This window comes from Anopheles merus, chromosome 3R (assembly GCF_017562075.2).
Source record: "Anopheles merus strain MAF chromosome 3R, AmerM5.1, whole genome shotgun sequence".
NCBI classification, from domain to species: Eukaryota; Metazoa; Arthropoda; class Insecta; order Diptera; family Culicidae; genus Anopheles; species Anopheles merus.
The window spans coordinates 44,099,980-44,120,543 of record NC_054084.1 but is presented as its reverse complement, the minus strand read 5'-3'; the positions used below and the strand labels follow the sequence as shown (position 1 = coordinate 44,120,543).

General features: G+C 39.7%; 2 protein-coding genes across 9 annotated transcripts in view; one reads left to right on the top strand and one right to left on the bottom strand.

Annotated features, from left to right (window-relative positions):
* Positions 1–1,739: 1,739 nt before the first annotated feature.
* On the bottom strand, positions 1,740–5,497 carry LOC121597746. Its single transcript, XM_041923778.1, has 2 exons — positions 5,005–5,497; positions 1,740–3,180 (listed from the first exon to the last, which is right to left on the bottom strand). The coding sequence occupies exons 1-2, from the start codon at positions 5,495–5,497 to the stop codon at positions 2,195–2,197; spliced, it is 1,479 nt and encodes a 492-aa protein (XP_041779712.1). The 3' UTR covers positions 1,740–2,194.
* Positions 5,498–9,987: 4,490 nt separating this feature from the next.
* The window catches only part of LOC121595863 (probable G-protein coupled receptor 158), a 68,602-nt gene continuing 58,025 nt past the window's right edge, over positions 9,988–20,564 (top strand). For 3 of the 8 annotated variants that reach the window (XM_041920186.1, XM_041920182.1, XM_041920185.1), the window contains exons 1-2: positions 9,988–10,308; positions 12,055–12,184. The gene's annotated coding sequence lies outside the window, so the exon portion shown is untranslated. Of the gene's footprint in view, positions 10,543–11,489; positions 11,920–12,054; positions 12,185–20,564 lie in introns of all 8 variants that reach the window. The other 5 variants (XM_041920180.1, XM_041920184.1, XM_041920179.1 and 2 more) reach the window with 5 other exon arrangements.

The window sequence follows — 20,564 nt, the reverse complement described above, 5'->3', positions numbered from 1 at the left end:
AAATCGCTGTCAATTGCAAGGCGGGTTACTACGCACACTTATTTTCTCCTTTTCAGCGGTCACATGCGATTCAGCAAACAACAGTATGCGTCGCATTTTTTCCAACCAAACACTCACACTTCTTCCTATCAAGATCGTTTGTGGTACCTCCTACCTTCTTCGGAGGCTCCACCAGCGTACTGTTTGACTTTCCAAAGTAGCCGCGGAATTGTTCATCGCTCGACTCATTCTCCATTGTTGACTGCTACACTTTTGCACCGACCGGCCAATTTCACGGAATTCAATCCTGGGCGCCACGGCACCAAATAATGGAACCAAAAAGATGATGATGATGATGATGATGACCCACCTCTGACCCCTACAAAGGATTGAGATGTTCGATGTATCTTGCGATAATTTGGTAAAGCTACAAATATTCAAACGAGTAGATGTTTGGGAGCTGAGCAAAGCATAGAGGTATGACGAGTTATTAGCCCGAACCACACCAATCTACCAAGCTCCGAACCCGGAGTCTACTGTACGCGCGCGTGTCTCAATTCAATGTAGTCTCATTCTATTAATTTTTTGTATATTTATAGTTTTAAAACTTTGGTGCATTTAGAATGTAAATAAATTAAAAAAAAATTCATCGCATTTTAAAGGACAAAAGAAAAGAATGAAAAAAATCATCATCACCTATAGTTGACAATTGACAATACATTTAGACTACATTAGTTCTAACAAAATCAGAGTACAATTTTCTAAACTCAGATAACGAACCAGCATTCATGATTTCCTGTGGCATTCTATTGTAATACTGGATACCTCTGTGAAACAAAGAATTTCTGGCTCCTGCAGTCATATAGTTTGGCACTCTTGGAGCATTAGCTCCCCGTGTGGGGTAATTGTGAATGTCTACTCCTCTCACAACTCTTTGCGTAAGATATGTAGGTAGACGTCTTTTTATTAGATTATCAATGAATATCATTGTCTGATACGTCACTCTTTTATGTCACGTTTTATGGACATCCATTGTAAGACCATTCGCATTGTAACAGAAAAGGTATAACGCCCACAATCAAGGATAGCCCGCATTGCCTTATTCTGCAGCCTTTGAAGTCGCATGAACTGTGTTTCAGTCGCCAGAAACAAAATCGAGGCACAAAAATCTAGATGAGGTCCAATAAGTGATAAGTATAATTGTATCTTACCGCAACGGTTTACATCCTTTCTCAGTCTGCAAATAACTCCAACCTTTTTGGCCACCTTCTTTATAACGTTATCAATATGGTCCGTAAATCTGAGTTTATCGTCAACTATCACTCCTAAATATTTTATACTAGATACAATTTCTACAGATACATTATTTATTACTAATTGAGTGGGTAGGCTAAATAGTCTTCGACACACAACCAAGGCTTTAGTTTTCTCAGGATTCAATTTGAGTTTCTTATGTTTCAGCCACCCATCCAGTGAGTCCAGATCCTGATTGAGTTTCCTAACAATATCACAATGGTCACTACCACTAATGAAGATGACTGTGTCATCCGCAAATAAATTGATGTCGCAATGCTGTAAAACCTTTTTCATATCGTTAATATACATTTAGAAAAGTATTGGTCCTAGAACACTTCCCTGAGGTACTCCTAGGGTGTTCTCGAGGGCACTTGATATTTTGTTGTTAAATACAGTTCTCTGTGTTCTGTCTTGGAGATAACTCTCGAACCATCGTAGTTCGTTGCCTTTAATGCCAAAACTCATTAACACTTTTAATAATAGTGGCCTCGAAATTGTTTCAAAGGCCCTTTTTAGGTCGAGGAATACAGCAATTGTAGTCTTTTTACCATCAAAAGCTTCCCTCCATTTTGCCAGCACTAGGTTAAGAGCCGATTCGCAAGAATGATCAACCCTATAACCCGACTGTTCAGGTATAAATAAATGATTGCTGTTTATATATTCTACTAATTGTTCTTTAACAACTGTCTCTAATACTTTTTCAAAAATATTTAATTTGTTTATAGGCCTGAATTCATTTGCAAGAACAGTTCCCGATACTTTTTGTATAGGTACAACAAGAGACTCTTTCCAGGAGGTTGGAAACACTCCTCTCGTGATCGAATAATTAATACAATATAGTGTTACAAATTGCTTGCTGTCTAGTATATGTTTGTCTAGTTAGATTTAAGTATTTGTTTGTTATCATTAATTTTAAGTTTTAGTCAGTAAGTTTCCCTATATTTAGCCCTCTGAGGCAGATATTTGTATCGTAATAAATAAATAAATAAATAAATAAATAAATAATAATGTTTAGTAGTTCATGTCCTACAGTGTGAAAACAATCTAGTAGGATTTTTGAATTGACATTATTGATTCCTGATGAATTATTTAGATTTTTGACCACGTTTTTCAATTGTCCGTAGGAGATAGATCTAAATTTAAATATATAGTCCGTTTCTCGAAGACTTGCGTAAGCTTCATTAGTTTGACCAATACTACGATGAATGTCCAATACGATCTGGACAAAGAATTTATTGAAAGTTTCAGCAATTTTCTCTGAGTCATACACCATTGATCCATTGAATATTATACAAGGACTATTAATAGTTCCTCTTGGATTCAGTAAAGATTTTAGGATTTTCCAAAGTTCCTTACTATTCTTTCTATTCTGATTAATTTTATGTTCAAGGTATGATCTTCGGGTTGTAGTTAAAGCTCTACTATACAAATTTCTAGCTGTTTTATAAATTGTCCAATCAGAATTCTGGTTTGTTTGGAGAAATTTGTTATAGTATTTGTCTCGTTTATGTTTCTGCTGGGCCAATTGAATAGTGTACCATTTAGCTGAACAATTTGTGTTTATTGTTTTCTCTTGCACAAGCTGTGACATACTATTCTCTAAGACAGCTGTTAACCTAATACATTTATCGTTGATATTAGCAACATTTTCCTGAATTCCTTCAGACACCATCGTATTCAAAATTTCTGGAGAGTACTTTTTCCAGCACTTAACTCGTAATAGATTAGTACGGGTATATTTTTCATCGATTGACCATTGAATTGTTTCATGATCTGAAATTTTTAAGTTGTTTTTAATGCAAGTTGAAACTGAATAGTTATTTGTATACATGTGGTCAATCAATGTTCTACTACTGCGTGTTATTCGTGTGGGCAGATTCACTATTTGTCGTATGCCCAATCCTTCTGTAATTTGTTTATTTGTTTATTTGTTTATTTGTAAATGTTAAGTGATTGGCCATCATTGGCCTTATCACTGATCTCATAAACTAAACTTATAATAACATAAAGCATCACGGTACAATGTAACATCAGCACAACATAAATAACACAGAGTATCACAGCAAGAAACGATGAGGCCCATAACGACGACGATGGGCACCAAACTACTGAGGAGTATTCTAAGATGGATCTGACTAGTGATTTGTAGAGTGCGACAAGACAATGTGGGTCGGAGAATTCTCTCGACTGCCTGCGTATAAATCCTAGCATTCTGTTCGCTCTATCAATAATTTCGTTATGGTGCACATGAAAGTCAAGTTTACGGTCAAGGGTAACTCCTAAGTCTTTTACTGCACTGTGTCGTTGTAATTGTGTACCGGAGATGCAGTAGTTAAACACTATTGGACAATTAGAACGGTGAAACGACATGGACAAACATTTATCAACAGAAATTTGTAGGTCGTTGTTCAGACACCAGTCAGAAAAAGAGTCGATCGATGCTTGCAGGACAAGACAATCACCAAAACACCTCACAGGAAAAAAAAGTCTAAGATCGTCCGCATACAATAAACATTCAGATTCCCTTACTACAGTAGTAACGTCATTGAAAAATAGAGAAAACAGCAAAGGTCCAAGGTTACTACCCTGTGGCACGCCTGAACAACTCACGAATTCCCTAGATGTCATACATTCAACTTTCACGCGATATCGACGATTGGTGAGATAAGATTCGAACCACTCAACTAAAGGGGTAGAGAATCCAAGACGAGCAAGCTTCGCCAACAGCAAGCGATGATTCACCCGATCAAAGGCAGCCTTAAGGTCGGTATAGATGACATCCATCTGGGCTCCCGAAGCGAATGCAGCATGGCAGTGAGATACAAACTCCACCAAATTAGTGGTCACACTGCGGCGAGGGAAGAACCCGTGTTGGCGTGTTGATATCAGCGAGCGGCAACAGTTCAAGAGCGAGTTCTGGACGACGACTTCAAAAACCTTAGCACCTGCAGGCAAAGTAGTAATACCACGGTAGTTTTCCACTAAGCTCTTATCCCCCTTTTTATGCACAGGAAACATGTAGGACGATTTCCAAGCTCCTGGAAACATACGCTGATTGAGCGAGAGTGTGAAGATACGAGCCAGAGGTCCGGCCAAAACTTCGCTACATTGGCAAGAACTGCGGTCGGAAAACCATCAGGTCCAGGGTTGTAGGATGGTTTGACCTGCTTGAGCGCCTTTAGCACAGAATCTCTGGAGATGTTTATGTCACGCACATTAACATCGACAGCGTCGGAGGGCACGTTGTTGAGAGCAGCATCCAATGAGAAGCCAGGAGCTTCAGTGGCAAACGAACTCATGAAACGATCGGCAAATAAATTGCAGGTTTCCTCTTTGGTACACGAAGTTGTTCCATTAAAGGAAACTATAGCTGGCAAGGAGCTGTTTTTCCGTTTTGTGTCGACATACCTCCAAAATTTTTTCGGTTTTCTTCTTAAGCTGAACTGTATACGAATCAAAAAACGAGAGTGTAGTTGTCTATTATAGCTTCTATATACATTGTGTGCTGCGATGAACCGCAATCTCGATTGTTGTGTTCCACTGTTTTGGTAAAACCGATAGCAGGAAGATTTGTTTCGTTTTAAACGGCGTAATTGAGCATTACCCCACGGTGGACCCTGTCGTGGGCGTTTTATAGGGCAACAGGCAGATAAATGTACCGTAAATTTCCGATTGAACATATCGAGTGCATGGTTTACGTCCGGGTTTCCATCAAGGAATCTCTGTAATCTGTAATCCTTTTTAGATGTCTAGACTCAGATGCATTCATCCAGTTCATATTAAAATCTCCCATCACTATATTTATTTTATCGTATTCTAAAAATTGTTCTAACCACTCTTCAAGAATAGCTAGGAACCTAGAAGGACTCGAACTGGGTGAGTGATAGATTAGGCCGTACCTTGCTTTTGTAGTATTTTTCAAAACTGAAATTGCTAAGAACCAGTTACCTTCTTTCGCTTGATTTAGGAGCACCTTAAATTGTACTGAGCTATGTATATACATTGATACACCACCAGTGTGTCTAGAATGTGATAAACATGAAACTGTATTATAGTCTTTTAGCGAATATTGTTCGAAGGCTTCCGGATCAACTATGTGAGTCTCAGATAGAAATATTAGTAAGGGATGTATTTCGTCAACCATAGTTTTAAGCATACTGTAATTAGAAGACAGACCTCCAATATTTAAGTATACATAAGGAAAACTCTTTTTATGTTTCATGGTGGATGTTAATTGCTATTGAACTAGTTCTTGATTCCTCAGTTTTAGCTTCTTATAACAAGGGCACTGGTAACTATTAGCCGCATGTTCAATGTTATATTTTAATTTCCTGTTCTCATTTGCTACAATACAATTTATACATTTAAACAAATTAGCATCTTTTGTGCACTGTTCCGTTGTGTGATTGTCACTGCAACGCGAGCATGCAACTTCATTTCTACAATCCACACTCTTATGTCCAAAGCGTCCACATTTGTAACATCTCATTACATGGAAGAACTCTTTCACTAGACAGCGATCAAATCCGATATAAACCTCATCTTTTTTTGTAAAATAAAGAGCTGTAGCGGAATCCACTTCCATCAGCACATTATATTTCTGATATTTAAAAGACTTGTTCTCATATCGGCCTAAGATTTTGATACATATACCAGGGATACCTTCGTTTTGGGTTTTGATCAAATCAATTATTTCCTCATTTTCGAGGTTTTCGCTCATACCAGACACTCTGAATCGTCTTAAAGGATCTGAGGCTGTATACGAACATCCTAGTTTTGTCTCTATGGCCCGTTTAGCTTTCTCGTGTTCATTTTCCGATTCAAACTGAATTAGAATCTGCCCTGTTTTACCGTTTCTGAAATTCAAAATTTTATGTTCTTTTGGATTTAATTCAGCCCTTAAATCCAAACGCGTTTTATCACATGACTGATCCTTTTTAGGGATTACAATTAGGGTTTTACAGCTTTGAAAGTCAGACAGTTTTTTAATTTTGAAATCAACATTATCACGCACATTTTTTCTCAAATTTAACTCATTTTTTCGTTCAGCTATTTTCTTCGTGGCGCCTGGTGTTATTATGTCCGAGTTTGGACTATTGGTGCGTTTACGTTTGTTACGCACTGTAACCCATTCGTTTTCATACGAAGTAGATTGCATACCAGAACTTGTTTGCAATGATGGTTGGGAATTCTTATTTGGCGTGCATGTATTAGTGCAATCTTCACCCATATTATTTAATGCCACTTGCTTTTCTACTTGTATCACATTTACCTTACCACTACGCTCTGATTGGATGCTTCTCGTCAAATTCACACTTAAAAACCCGATTCAACACGGAGCTACAGATGCACAGACACACTCTACATTTGTCAACTGTCAACTGTCGGTCCGGGAAACAGATTGGGGTCTGTTTTCAGTTTTCCTACGTTTTGTTTATTTTGCGAAATTGCAGTCCAAACAGAGAACAATACAACATTTTGACTTCTTATTACCCCTCTCTAGAACCTGGCGTTCCTGACGGACACAATCCTATCCGTTCCCAACTAACAAAACCCGCACAACGGTAGTTCCTCATTCCGTTAATTCAAATTATATGAATCCTAACAATAACAACTATATTTACACTCGTCAACATGGATTTGTGCCTAAACGTTCAGTTTCAACCAATTTCTTGCAATTTGTGACTGAGTGTTCAGGCAATCAAATTGACGCTATATACACAGATTTTAAATCAGCATTCGACTTGATTAATCACTTCCTATTGCTGGATAAATTAGGACATTTGTCATCTGCATCATTGCTGTCGCTGGTGTTACTGCTGTGCTGCTGCTGTGATAGTTGCCTTGTTCTGCCTCCTTCAATCTCCCGTAGAATAAGCGGATGTCCCCCGACTGAGAAAGCTGCTCCAACAGCTGTTCATCTGAAGAGCAGGGTTTGCTGTGTCCTCAGTCGTCTTTAGTTATCTACGTTCTGTCGGGTTTCATGCTGTAGTATGCGGGAGCAGTTAGCATTCTTCTCCGAGAAGTGCACTCAGTCAATCAGAACGTGGTCGATTTATGACTTTGAATTACCTCTAGGGTGTTGCCAGGTGTAACTAAGGCAGTGTGCATGCTGGAAGAAGGTGCTGCGGATGCTCATGTGCTTGGAGGAGGCAAAGTTTATCAGCCTGAGGTCATTGGCATTTGTGCTGAAGCTTCCAATCATTGGTTAATATGCCTCCTCCGGTCCGACCTGAGCATTAAGGTCTCCGATGACGACCTTCACGGCATGTTTTGGGCAGCGGTCGTACTCCCTCTCCAGCGTATAGAAGGCCTCCTTTTCGTCATCGGTGCTCCCAAGGCGTGGACTGTGCACATTAATAATAATCAGGTTTAATAATCTGCTACGACTCCACAGTCTGCACATACGTTCGATGATCGGCCACCACCCGATCACTCTATATTATTATATTATATTGCATCGCACCCAGCACCATGAACGCAGTACCGAGCTCGCGCGTCTCTCCACTGCTCTGGTAGATCGTTCAGTTGCTACGGTACTGGCACTCCATTGCGCCTTTCTAGCGCACCTCCTGAAGTGCTACTATCTTGAAGTCACGGGCCAAGACCTCATCATACAGAATACGGGTACTCCCACCCGATGAGAGAGATCTGCAGTTCCACGTTCCGAGCTTCCAAGCGTAAGGCCTTTTTCCTAGCGAGGTTCTGAATCGATTGGTCCGAAACGGTTTTTTTCTTGTTGACTTTTCGTTTCATTGCAGTGTTTACGAGGATGGTTTGTAAGGCTCCTCCTCTAACCTTCAGTCTCGTCGTAGGGCTTACGCTCGTTAGCTTTTAGAGTCCTACTTTAGACCCCCTTTCTCAATTTAGCCATGCAACCCATCTATCCATGGCGTTGGGTTTCCCCTTATACTTAAGCTTGGATAATTGAGAGACATGTTACCGTTATATACGACGGGGACGTATTGATTTGGATTAGGGGGTGGAGAGTCTATGTTAACCATCTAGAGATTTCGGATCCACCCCCGTATCAGTGAAGTATTGCTACCACACTGCCAACTAACGTTCTAAAATATGCTCCAAAAATATGCAAGAATATCAAACATAACCGTCAAAAAAGAATCAGAAACTTTTGATACTTTATCAATACGTCAAAGCGAAAAGTTATAGCTCTAGTAATATGACGGTGTGACTAATACCGAGAAATAGCGTCGTCCCGTGTTCCTTGATTTTGATATTGATCAATACGCATGCTACGTGATCATTTTACGATGAAATGAAGACTGTCCGACTTTTAGTGGACCGCATAAATTTCATACCTTTTATCACATGTATGCATGGTGTACCAAGATTTTAAAAGATATCGGTCCGATTTGTTGCATGTGCATAGCTGAAGTGACCACATCGATGGTAAGAAATTTCCGAAGAGTGGTCTAGAGAACTTTCCAGAGTGCCGCAAAGTCAGAGAATATGTAAAAATTTGAGGTATCCGACCTTAGATGGCCGCCACCGTAAATGCCGGCGTGAAAAGTTTCAGTCATGTTAATGTTGGCTATTTGCACGCTTCATGGCGTGAAATTGTCTCGGTGTGTTTAAGGGCATGGGGAAATGAAATATCTTCTCAAACTTGTTGTTTTCCCAAGAATATTAAGAAATAAAACTTTTTAAAATATTGCCAAATACTGCATATTAACTGTTCGTTTCACCTACATTAAAAGTTACGGCGGCAGCAGAACCACTAAACGTTCGCTTTTCCATGCCTGTTTTATCATTTTTCATCCCTATCCCGATTCTCCTTTGTTCAACCACTCCACTCAGACGGATACACAGACATGCAGTACATACTGTAAAACAAATGAATTTGGTTGTGCTGTTCCGGTTCTATGCTAAGCTTCCTGCTAGTTTTACTGTTGCTTCTGCTGCTGCTGCTTGGTATCTGATCCTGTTCATCTGTGAAGATGCTCACCATTACGCTCCTAATACGAATGTATGCACTGGGTCGCCGTCTGTATGTGTATCAAATATATCATCGTCGTCCTAGCAGTCGTCGTTTACATTAGACCTAGTGCCTCGATGTATTAGTGTCAGTTATGTTTCCATCGATCGGTTTCTGGCGAGACCGACCACACTGTTCGGCAATTTTTGCAATAGGAAGGAAAAGGGAACAACACTCATACAGCAGAGAAGTGCACACCACTACACACAATCAGCTATCAGGGAAACTCCACGATTCACCACCGTTACGAATAAACGACTGTTCCTTGTTCTATTATCGATGGAAGGTGTTGTGCGCGCGCACTTCTCGAGAGAGAAAATAATGCACAGAAAGGCTGGAGCATATTTCAACATGTTCAATCTCATATGTAGAGCAGACGATGTCTCGTTTACACCGTAGTTAGTAATTGTTGGGACATAGTCGTGGTTTAAAAGGAAATTTAGTTACACTTTTTGGTTGTTGCACGAACATTACATTAAATTTATATAATCAATTACATATTTAATTTATATCATTGACAACATATACGTTAAGACCATTGAGTGCAATTAATTCAAGCGAATATTGCTCATTTACAATACTTCTCCTCGATATCGCATCAGAAACAGCTATCATCCATGAGAAGATAAAAACAGGTCCATACGTCTGACAAATACCAGCTGCTTATCCGAAACGCTTGTAACGAACACCATCTAAACCTGGCGGGATGTTGGAAAACGCAACCACGGAGCAATTTTCTCGTCTACGAACCGAATGTATACGAACACCAACACTGACACCACACTACTGCTGTGTTGGTGATATTGCACCTTCAAACGACACAGCACGAAGGTCGTGGAGCGAGGCGAAAATTTTCCTTCGCCATCTCGGCGACCCGACTCAGTTGAGGTGCGCTTTTCTTCGGAGCAAGACCCCGAGGTCCGGTGCGCTGGAAATTTGCTGAGCGTGGACGAGAAAAATCACATTCAACGCCTCCCTGCTCCCTTGGTTCATTCTCTGTGCCTAGTGCACTGGTTGCACCACCCCACCCGGCACAGGTGTGTATACTGTGGCAAATACAGTTGAGTGGGCGCGTATGAGAGGCGGCTACTGTCCGGGGATAATGCTGCATAAATGAAAAATAAAAAATAAGTCAGAGACGACACCAAGGGAATAACAAAAAAAGCCGACGATGTCTGCGAGTTCGATTTTTCACCGTGAATCAGTGTAGTGAGCATTTGGTGGGGGGGGCTCTATCAACATCGATGCTGGGTGTTTGACTGTGTATAAGTGTGAGTGTATATATATATATGTGTGTGTATGTGTGTATGTGCTCGCATGTGAATGTGTCCGGGCTTTATGCTTATGTGGTTGATATTGAACGGCAGTGTTTATTGCTGATATTGTGTTTGATTTTGAGCATGTGTGCAGTTTATGGGTCGCTCCATTGCCTCCTAAATCGGCTAATGAATGGTTTTAGGTCTGGTTCTTTTTCCTCCTCATTTTTAATACCTTTCTGTTTATTCACTGATCATCCGTTCATGCACACATTATGAGTAGAAAAATGGTCATTCCCTTTGTAGTTGCTTTTTTCCAACATTAAAATTTTTTTATGTTGTCTCTTTAGATGCTGGTATCATTGTTCCTGAACATTGCTGTAAGGAAGTGGTTGGAAAATCTATTCACCGCATTTTTTTATGTTCTTACTGTGACTTAAACAAGAAAAAAAAGATTTGAGTTATAAATCACAGCTGTTTGAGTAACTAAAATCACTGTACATCATTCAATCATCTTTCGTATTGAGGTTTTGTGCTTCTATGTGGCTGAAATTGAAACATACCATGAATTTTACAATAAAATAACAATTAAACAAATGTAATCGTTGATTAAACTATTGAACTCGTATTTTTGTTGTGTAATTAATTTTTTTCTAATATTCCTAGTAAAGTAATGCAAGGACCAGTTATTGTTTTTCTAACTAGTAGTCGCAATCAAATTAACGAGATTGAAATTAAATCTCGAACAATATAAAAAGAAGTAACTCAACTCATTAAGCTAAATATGTGTCCGAGACATACTTTTATTGCAAAACTTTCCATAACTACCCTTATTATCCCACCCACAAACACACTCACAAATAATTTCATCCGGCTCCTTCCACCAACTCCTTCCAAATTATATCGCAATTGAGTGCGTTTTCATACCCGCCTATCTTACCAACCGTTGCTGTCAATTCAAGAAAGCTAGCTGTGCTGTGAAAGGCTAAGTCGGCGAAGAAAAGCAAAAAAACCCCTTATACTAAGTGCCTCCAGGCAATCGGAGACCCACTTCCAACCACAAGCGTTGAAGCAAGCATGATAGCGACGACGCCAACGATAGCGAGTTGCTGGCAAATGAAACGACGTTCAATAAAGGATTGTGTGCGTGCGTATCGAGAGCGTTCCGTTCCGGGAAAGGTTATATGCTCGTAGTGTGCGCTAGTGGGCGCGTGTGTGTGTGAATGTTTGTGAATGTGTTTGTGTGCTATTTGAGTCTACTAAAGTGGTTAAAATCAAAATCAATCAAGCGCAAAGTTCGGAGTCTCTACCACCAGCCATGGTTTTTTTTAGTGAAAGATGGAACAGTGTTAATGTAAGCCATGTACCCGTCAAACAAAAGGATTACTAAAGGTGGGAGAAAACTTCGACATCGAGTGTTAGAATGAGTGCATCTTAACCTGGTACATATTCTATAAATTTGACGGCATAATCATAATCAACCTTAAAAGTTATCAAATGCGTTTTAAATGTTTTGCTCTACAATAGGATTATGTAAATACAAGTGATTTAGATAAATGTGACTAATGTAGAGGAAAATGCACCCCGGATTATTATCTTTCATACATAACTGCATCGTGAAGTGCTTATGGATCATGCAACGCTGATCGGACAGCAGGTAAATTGTTAAAAATATCATACAATATTGTGCATTCTTCTTAATCTGCCTATGGGATTGCACAATGTATATTGTAGCTTTCCCCTTCATTTTATTGTATGACATCATCACACAGCATCCTATAAATGTCACCATCCCTAATAAATCTACTGAAGGACTCATTTATCCTACCATCAACATCATTTCCAGTACAAATCAATCTTGAACGCCAATTTTTTCACACACACACGCACGCACATAACCACACAAACAACCATCCAATCGGCTTCCATTCTCTGGCTCATCGTTTATGACACATCGTCAACATTATCAACATTCTTGATGAACTGTGATAGAATCAAGAGCAAGGGAACCACGACCCACCGGACGAAGCAATCAACGCACGCATTGTCGTCAGCGGCCACCGAAGGAGCCGCTTTCTAGGGTTTTAGGTTGTTTGTACCTCATACATCGACCTTTCATTCGATCGATTTTAGGGCACATCTAAAGTGTCAACGAAATATGGTCCACTTTACCGTACCCCTCGTACCATCGATCGTTGCTCCCAAACAAGTCTTCACGAAACATTCCTATCTTCACGAGAAACCTTATAGCTATATATCTACTACGCTGTCCGGTTTTATCTTCTAAGCTGGTCTGAGGAGCGCAGTGGCTACGGCTACCGAAAAAAACACAAATGCTTTTACCATCCATTAAGCCGAAGGAAGAGGAATCCACATTCTATAATGGCAACGGTTCAGCTTGTACTGCAAGCCATCACTTGGTACGCGAATCCACCATCCATTTTGTTTCTTTGCTTCGTTTATACTGTGTAAAAACGATGGACGATAGGCAAGTAAATCTAAAGATGTATGATTGGAATTCAATTTGCTACCGAACATTATGGTACTCCACAATGGTTGAAATGGTGTGGAGCAATGTCTAGTGCCACACGGTTGAATACGATACTTCCAAACTTATCAAAAATTAACAACCCTCCTAATGGGGTCGTGATTGAGCAACCTTCGGATCAACATCCACTTGTGCTTGCTGAGCAGTCAATTGAACACGTGTTATCTCACACAGCTGGATTTTATTTATTTAGTTTTTGATCAACAGCAAACGAGATGCTGTGGGTGGTGGCCACTTTCACTAGAATCGATGAACTTAAAACGAGCCAATTTTCAGACGTTTGGTGTTTATATTTGTATATTTGTATATTTATTAAATGATCGATGGACCTCATAAGCCCACTCGATATATGTAAGGGTTCAATAGGAATATAACATAAATAGTCACACGCTTTACAATAACACAATAATAACAACAATAATAATAACAAGGACGCTAAAGATTCTGGCGAGAGGCGCGAAGTAAATTAATGCGACTCAACACATTTGCTATCGTCATGCCGGGCAACCAAATCGTTCCAACGTCTACAGGATGCGGCCACATCAGACGCTCAAAACTGTCTCAAAATCAGTAAGTGTGGTATCACCACATTGGAGAAATGACCAAATCCCTAATAATTTGTGGAATGTGTTTTGGAATAGCTAATAATAGGTTATCTGGTAAAGCTGTGATGTAATAGGAAAATTTTACATAACATAACGACTCCTTAAAATCGGTCTGATTTATTCTCACATTGTATGATTTGGAATTATAAGTAAACGTCAGTGCATAAAATGTTAAAATAATAATTTTGGAAATTTAATTATCGAGTAAAATAGTATAAAGCTAGCTGAAGAATTTTAAATATTGGTTACAGTGTCCACCTGGAAATATTTTTTAATTATCTTGGGATATCGAATTCTATAGAGAACTAGTTAAAAGAAGAAGTTGTTCATAGCTCTAATACTATTTAGTTTATGATGAAAAATAATGGTCTTTTATATATATTTTAAAACTCGCATATTTTTATTGACTTTCATTTTAAACATACAATTTTTGGGAGGAATATATAATTATCAACATGTTTAGATTTTTCATTGACAATATCGTATACTTTCGTCCTGTTTGATTTGTAATTTATTCCAGTATGTCAATAGAATTATAAAAGGTTCAACGATGAAAACTTGGAAATGGATCAACGAACAACTTCCAATCGTACATAACTATTTAATATCTGTAACTACGTTAACTACAAAACATGTACAAACCGTTGCCTGCCAACGAAACATCGAACCCGTTTGTCCCGCAAAAAGCAGTCGAACAGTAATCGAATGTCAACATATGTCAAGCTAATCCAATCTCAATCCCAATCCAACTGATACTGACGGCATTATCGGCTTCTGTTGTGCGCTTGAAAGCTGCAAGATTTCCACCGCTTCCATCTCCTTAGAAGTGTCCGTGAAGTACAGCTTTCCCCAATGCCAACGTACACCAGCAGCGGTACGCATAATTGTCGGACGTGATCCCGCATCCGGGAGGTACCCCAGTGGGGCCCAAGCCACCAAACCCAGCCTACGAACGATTCGATTAGAAGTGCAAAAATAATCGATAGTATCCTTGGCCCCCTGGTTTGCGCCAGCACTGGTTGGTTGGTACGTACTGCACATGGCCATCGGGTATTGGATTAATGAACAATAATCCACTTATGAGCCAGACCAAAGGGAAAGAGACGGAGTGGGGAGTGCTCGGCCCTATCAAATCCATTTCTTGCACCATGGGCCGGAAACTGGCACCTATTTGCTGGATGCTGTATGGTTACGCGCAACGGGTAGGCTTGACTAGGGATAAAAAACACGTTCACTACAACGCACAGTTGTACCGAGCTCCGAGACCATTCCGGTGCTGAGAAATCAATATTCCATAGGCAACTGACAATTGGAATGCTACCGTTCCATTTACTAAACAATCTTTGCGAATCATTCCCGCGAACAGGGACCGTCAAATTTATTTTAATTCCTAAATGATGTTATAAGCACAACATCGAAAACCTAGTATATTGTTTTAACAAGGTTTTAGGCCTTGTAAGCGTTTTATTTATTATCATTATATCAGATTAAATATTTAAAGAGGCAAACGATTTAATGATTTTATGATCATAAAACTACAAAAATCAATCAATTAGATCGTCTTTTAACAAATGTGTATAGATACAGAAATTAAAGCTGTTTTTTTTTGCAAAAAATGTCTACCTTGTCCACAAAATTGCACTTCTACAGTCGAAGAGGAGCACCCACTGATGGAGTGCTTAGCCAATCACCCGATCCGGCACGCCCAGAGCTTGACTATGAAACAAGCAAGGACTGTCCTTTGTTGGGTGTTCGAGTGCTGCTTGCCCGTAGAAACGCGATCCACTTTCCCATCATACGCGTTTCTCCGATTCGTCCCTGCGTCGTTGATTGTTTTTTACCCAGCATGTTCCGTTGCTCTGTCCGACGCGTGAAACCATGTTCGAGAGTCCTCGCCGTTATTTTTTCATCCCGAAGAATAAGAGAGAAAGAGCTTTTGATAGAAGGTTCGCAACGACGTCGGTATATGAGGATTGGCCGAACAATATCGACAGTCTTTTGAAAAAAATCCTTCAGTTTAATCTTGAAGCCCAAAAACACACACACACAAGAAAATCTTCAAATGACACAAAATAGAATCCGAATCGATTCTACGAAGAGGAATGGCAGGAGACTGCCGTTTAGGAGCCTAATGGAAGATGGCATTTGATATTTCACAATCATCTGTAATGAAATAACCGCACGAAAGAGTCGAGCAAAGCGAAACGAAACATGTTTTGTGTGTTATTGCAATTATCGTTGCTGAAGATCAAGAGCACATTCTTTGACCGGGTAATGTATAGCTTCAAAGTACTGGGTTAGATAGCCGAAATTTTATAAATGTTCCCATGACAATTTAATCGTACTATACGCAAATAAAAAGAACCGTGTATGGGTTGGCAATATATTTTGTAAAGCTTTATCAATCTGCACAATCTTTGAAATACTCTCGTTATTTTAACGATACCACTGTTTCATTTCCACACTATATCTTTGAAATGAATGTGTAATTGGAGTTCCCAAATTGTGTTACCACGAAAGCGGTTACAATTAAATTGAGTATGGATCGTTGCATCTTAGCAGCAATTGAACTTCTATCCAAAACAAGTTAGATCTCTGAGACAATCATCCAGTGTCCCTTTTGGGCTCAATCCTTTAAAAGGGTTTAAATTTATCTAGCAATTTTAATGTTTCTAGCATCCACTTTATGACTTAACTCATCTCGTTTACATTTTCGCAAATTTAAACATTTTACACTTTTCCAGCTCCCTACAACATTTTACAACCGAGCACAACCAAGGTTCACATTTTCAATACAACATCAAATAGCTTCACTCCTGTGGCAGGGGTGCCACAAGGTAGTATTCTTTTCCCCTTACTTTTCAACATGTTTATTGCGGACATTCCTAAAATTAAAAATTGCACTCAATACTTATACGCAGATGACTTTGCTGTGACGAGTACTGCCAAACACCCAAAAACTATAAAAAATCACTCAACAAATCACTAGCCTTGTATAGCACGTACTGTCGAGATTGGAAGTTAAAAATCAATGGATCTAAAACAGAGACCATATTCTTCACACGATATGTAAGTCATCGAAAAACTCCAAACAGCAATTTGATGATAGATGGTGTATCAGTGCCTTGGAGTAATAAAGTGAAATATTTAGGGGTACTCCTAGACAAACGTTTAACATTCAAGTATCATATCGAAAATGTAATAACGAAAGCTGAAAAAACAATTAAAATATTATACACATTCTTGCATAGGAAATCCAAGTTAAATCTAAAAAACAAGCTATTAATTTACTATTGTTTTATTAGACCATTGTTAATCTACGCTTGTCCAGTATCGAATAAGATTGCCAAAACACATTTAAAAAGCCTTCAAGTACTCCAAAATAAAGTACTTAAAATGATTGTTAACGTTCCACCTTGGTTTAGAACTTCAACTCTACATTCCTACACAAACACCGAATTACTAACTAGCATTATAGTAAAACATAATTTAAAATATAGAGTTAAATGCAACAACAGCACCCGCCAGGTAATACGTGAATTAAACAGAATCTAGGAAGATTTTAGGTTAGTTATATTTAGTTAGATTGTAAGTTAGGATAGAATTAGATTAGAAACAAATTATTTTTGCAGGGGGTTTTTTATAAATTTTTCCCTCTAGAAAATTTAAAGGCATATAATTATCTAAAATAAAAATCGGCAACCGGTACCATTCCGGTCTCATGGTACAGTCATCAACTTGTACGACTTAACAACATGCCCGTCATGGGTTCAAGCCCCAAATAGACCGTGCCGCCATATGTAGGACTGACTATCCTGCTATGGGGGGAAATCAATAAGTCACTGAAAGCCAACCCCACAAGTGTGTTGGCAGGCCTTGACCGGCATCGGTTGTTGAGCCAAAGAAGAAGAAGAAGACAAATCGGCAAAGCCAATAGAAAAATTTGTAAAACCAATGAGGAGAGCATGCATACGGACACATTGTAAAAATGCACAATGTAATAACATTTTCATGTACAAACCAAACAATAAAGCTACTACTACTACTACTACAACCGAGCACAACGTGATTCCGTGAACTATGCACACGCGAAAAGGGGTGCCCCAGATAGAATTCACATTTCCATTCCAATTGTGCAATTATCCTGTCATTTTTAATGTTTTCAATGACCATAGGTCGCTTGGTGAGCTCTCCCATTGGCTTTGAATCTATTTATTGAATGGGCTCTTAAAATAACAATTACCCAGAATCGATTCGTTCCAGCTATGTAGACAAACTGCCGTTGTGTGTAGTGTAGTGTGCCGTTTAGTGAAACAGTTACACGCATTTCTTGCGTTCCTCCCCTTGAATGCAGCTGCAAGGGAAGTAATCATGCCTGTTGGGACGATCCTCCGCTTCATTTACAATGAAGCACACCACAGACGCAACAGTGCTATAAATTCACTATGCGACAGATGTTAAACAACATCCTGCGAAAAGTACAGAATTATGCGCACCGTTTGAGATCGGGTGATCGCGCATCCAGCCGATGGGTGAGAATCTTGGTTGGGTCGTTCTTACTCTTCCCTTCCCACTGCTCTTCATCGAAGGTAGCAAATGGTTATGACTTTATTTAATGGCCATACTTTCCTCCGGTAGCGCCTTCCTGCGCTTGCACGTGAAACGAATGTTTGCCAATTAACCGGCAACCAAATCGATGGAAAAGCCCTTCATAGGGAGTTTGTGTTAAGTGGAAAAGTTACTTAGTTACGCTTGAGCGAACGAGAATGTACTGACGTTCGTTTGGACGCCGCTCGGCATTAGCAGATTGTGTAGCTCAAAAAAATCATCCTATTGCAAGTTTTTGGCCACTTTTACGGACGTTTTCCTTTCATTTTGCAGTTCAATTTTGTATTAAGTCGATTATTAATACTGCTAAACAATCTGACCAGTTTAGATTCGTTAATACAAAAAGTAGGCAATTCTTAGTGTTCTTTGTTTTCCCCACAAGCAAGGGCTTTCTTGCTTGAATTCTCGAGACCTCTTGCTTAAATTCTCATGCCAGTCGACTTCATTGAAAAAGTTTTTAAGCCTAATGTTTTGCATTTATATCACGTGCCCCTCTGCATCGCGATTGCGAATGGTCATTAATTTGCCAATATGCATTCTTCGTAATGAGATACCGTGCCACGGTGCAATTATTCGCTTGCGGGAAAGACTCGACACAGGAATTCGTTGCCGGAAATGAATCCGAAAAGTAAAACTCGTTCATTAATTGCCCGCGAGCCAGTGCTGAGCTCACACACACACTCATACACACCCGTGCGACAACGGGAGTCTTTCGAAGATTCCCCCTCCTTGTAAAACAAAACACATAGAACACACACACACATAGACGTGATATTGAGAATTCACGAATAGTTGTAAAATGTGCAAAGGAATTGGGCACAAGCCCACGATTTTTACCTTAAGATAATGCTGCAATTTATTGCGACAACTTTACTACTTTGCAGAAATGGGCCTGCTGGTTGGTAGAGCGAAACAGTTCAAAATATCACACGGCACTGTTGATACCCTGGGACTATTTCATTCAAAAGCTACGTTCACAGCCGTAAAAAGGAAGGGTAAGCCAGCCCTTACAGTGCAATTGCCTAGTAAAACACTGGGCGTCTCCATTAGGAAAACAATGAAGAACCTTGAGGGCAAAATAACGCTTTCTAGGCGTGGTGTGCAGACTGAAACCGGTAACCCAACCTCATGACAATCCTTTTCAAGCGCTTCCATCCACCAGCTCTTATTTAGCCGGATAGTTTATCGTGTAATTTTATTTCCATTTATTTTTATCGTGTCACTTCCATCCCCAGGTATTGTTTCGACTTTCTCGCAAGGCGACAAACACATTTGCCACATTTTCAGTTTCGAATGACTATTTGCTCACTGCAAAATTGTACCGAGTGTATTTCTGCACGTGTGCTGCCCGATTTAGGCACAGATTTTCTCTCGATTTTTGCGCTGGAAAATCCATTTCGAATCCCTTCCAGCCCACTATTACTCGACCGGTTGTGTAGGGTATGCTTATGTATGTGTGCACCATACACACAATCAAGACGTACAGGAGCGATACGATAAAATGCTTGATGCTATCCTTTTCTTGATCTAACCAAGTAACGTTTCCATCGGTTTATCGATCTCAGAGCCTACAATCAAAGCGGAATGAGAGACAGCGTATGGGCGTGTGTTTTTCTGGAAATTGATTTGGTTTTTCGCGGATTCTCGAGAGTGTATGGATGTGTATGTACTCATAACTCTCTCCTTCTCCTTCTTGTAGCGTGCTGTTGACATACGATTTGAATTCACGGCATTCGGCAATTATATTTATTTCCCTACATTTCATTCCGACCATAGCTGGTTGTTCCGTTGAAAACAAATCTATACTTTATGTGCTTTATAAGCATGCCATTTCATCGTGCCGGTGAAAAAATTATAATTCCAAGCTTCTGGCACACTAAACAGAATGGAAAACTGTTGCCGAAAGCAACAGATGTCTCGGTCAGATCGAACTCAATAGTGCTTTGTCCGACGCATAGCGGTACCAAAGGATGGTTTAGAGCTGCAGTAACCGCAACCTCATATCCGTCTAGTCGTCGCACTCTGTGCAGGCACGCTCCAGGAGCGTCGAGCCTGTCTCTGCCCAGGAATCAAACAGGGCTGAAGAGTTGATCCTATTTATAGCGTCGATTTATTCCTTTGTATCGGCCCTAAACCACTTTATTACGGGATACCACGTTCTACGCTCTGGACTCGAAGAGCACATTTTCTCTGCACATATACAATGCCGGCAACTGAATGGAACGCATTGCTTCTCGGAGGAAACAACACAAACAACCGTTCGGCTGTAAAGGTAG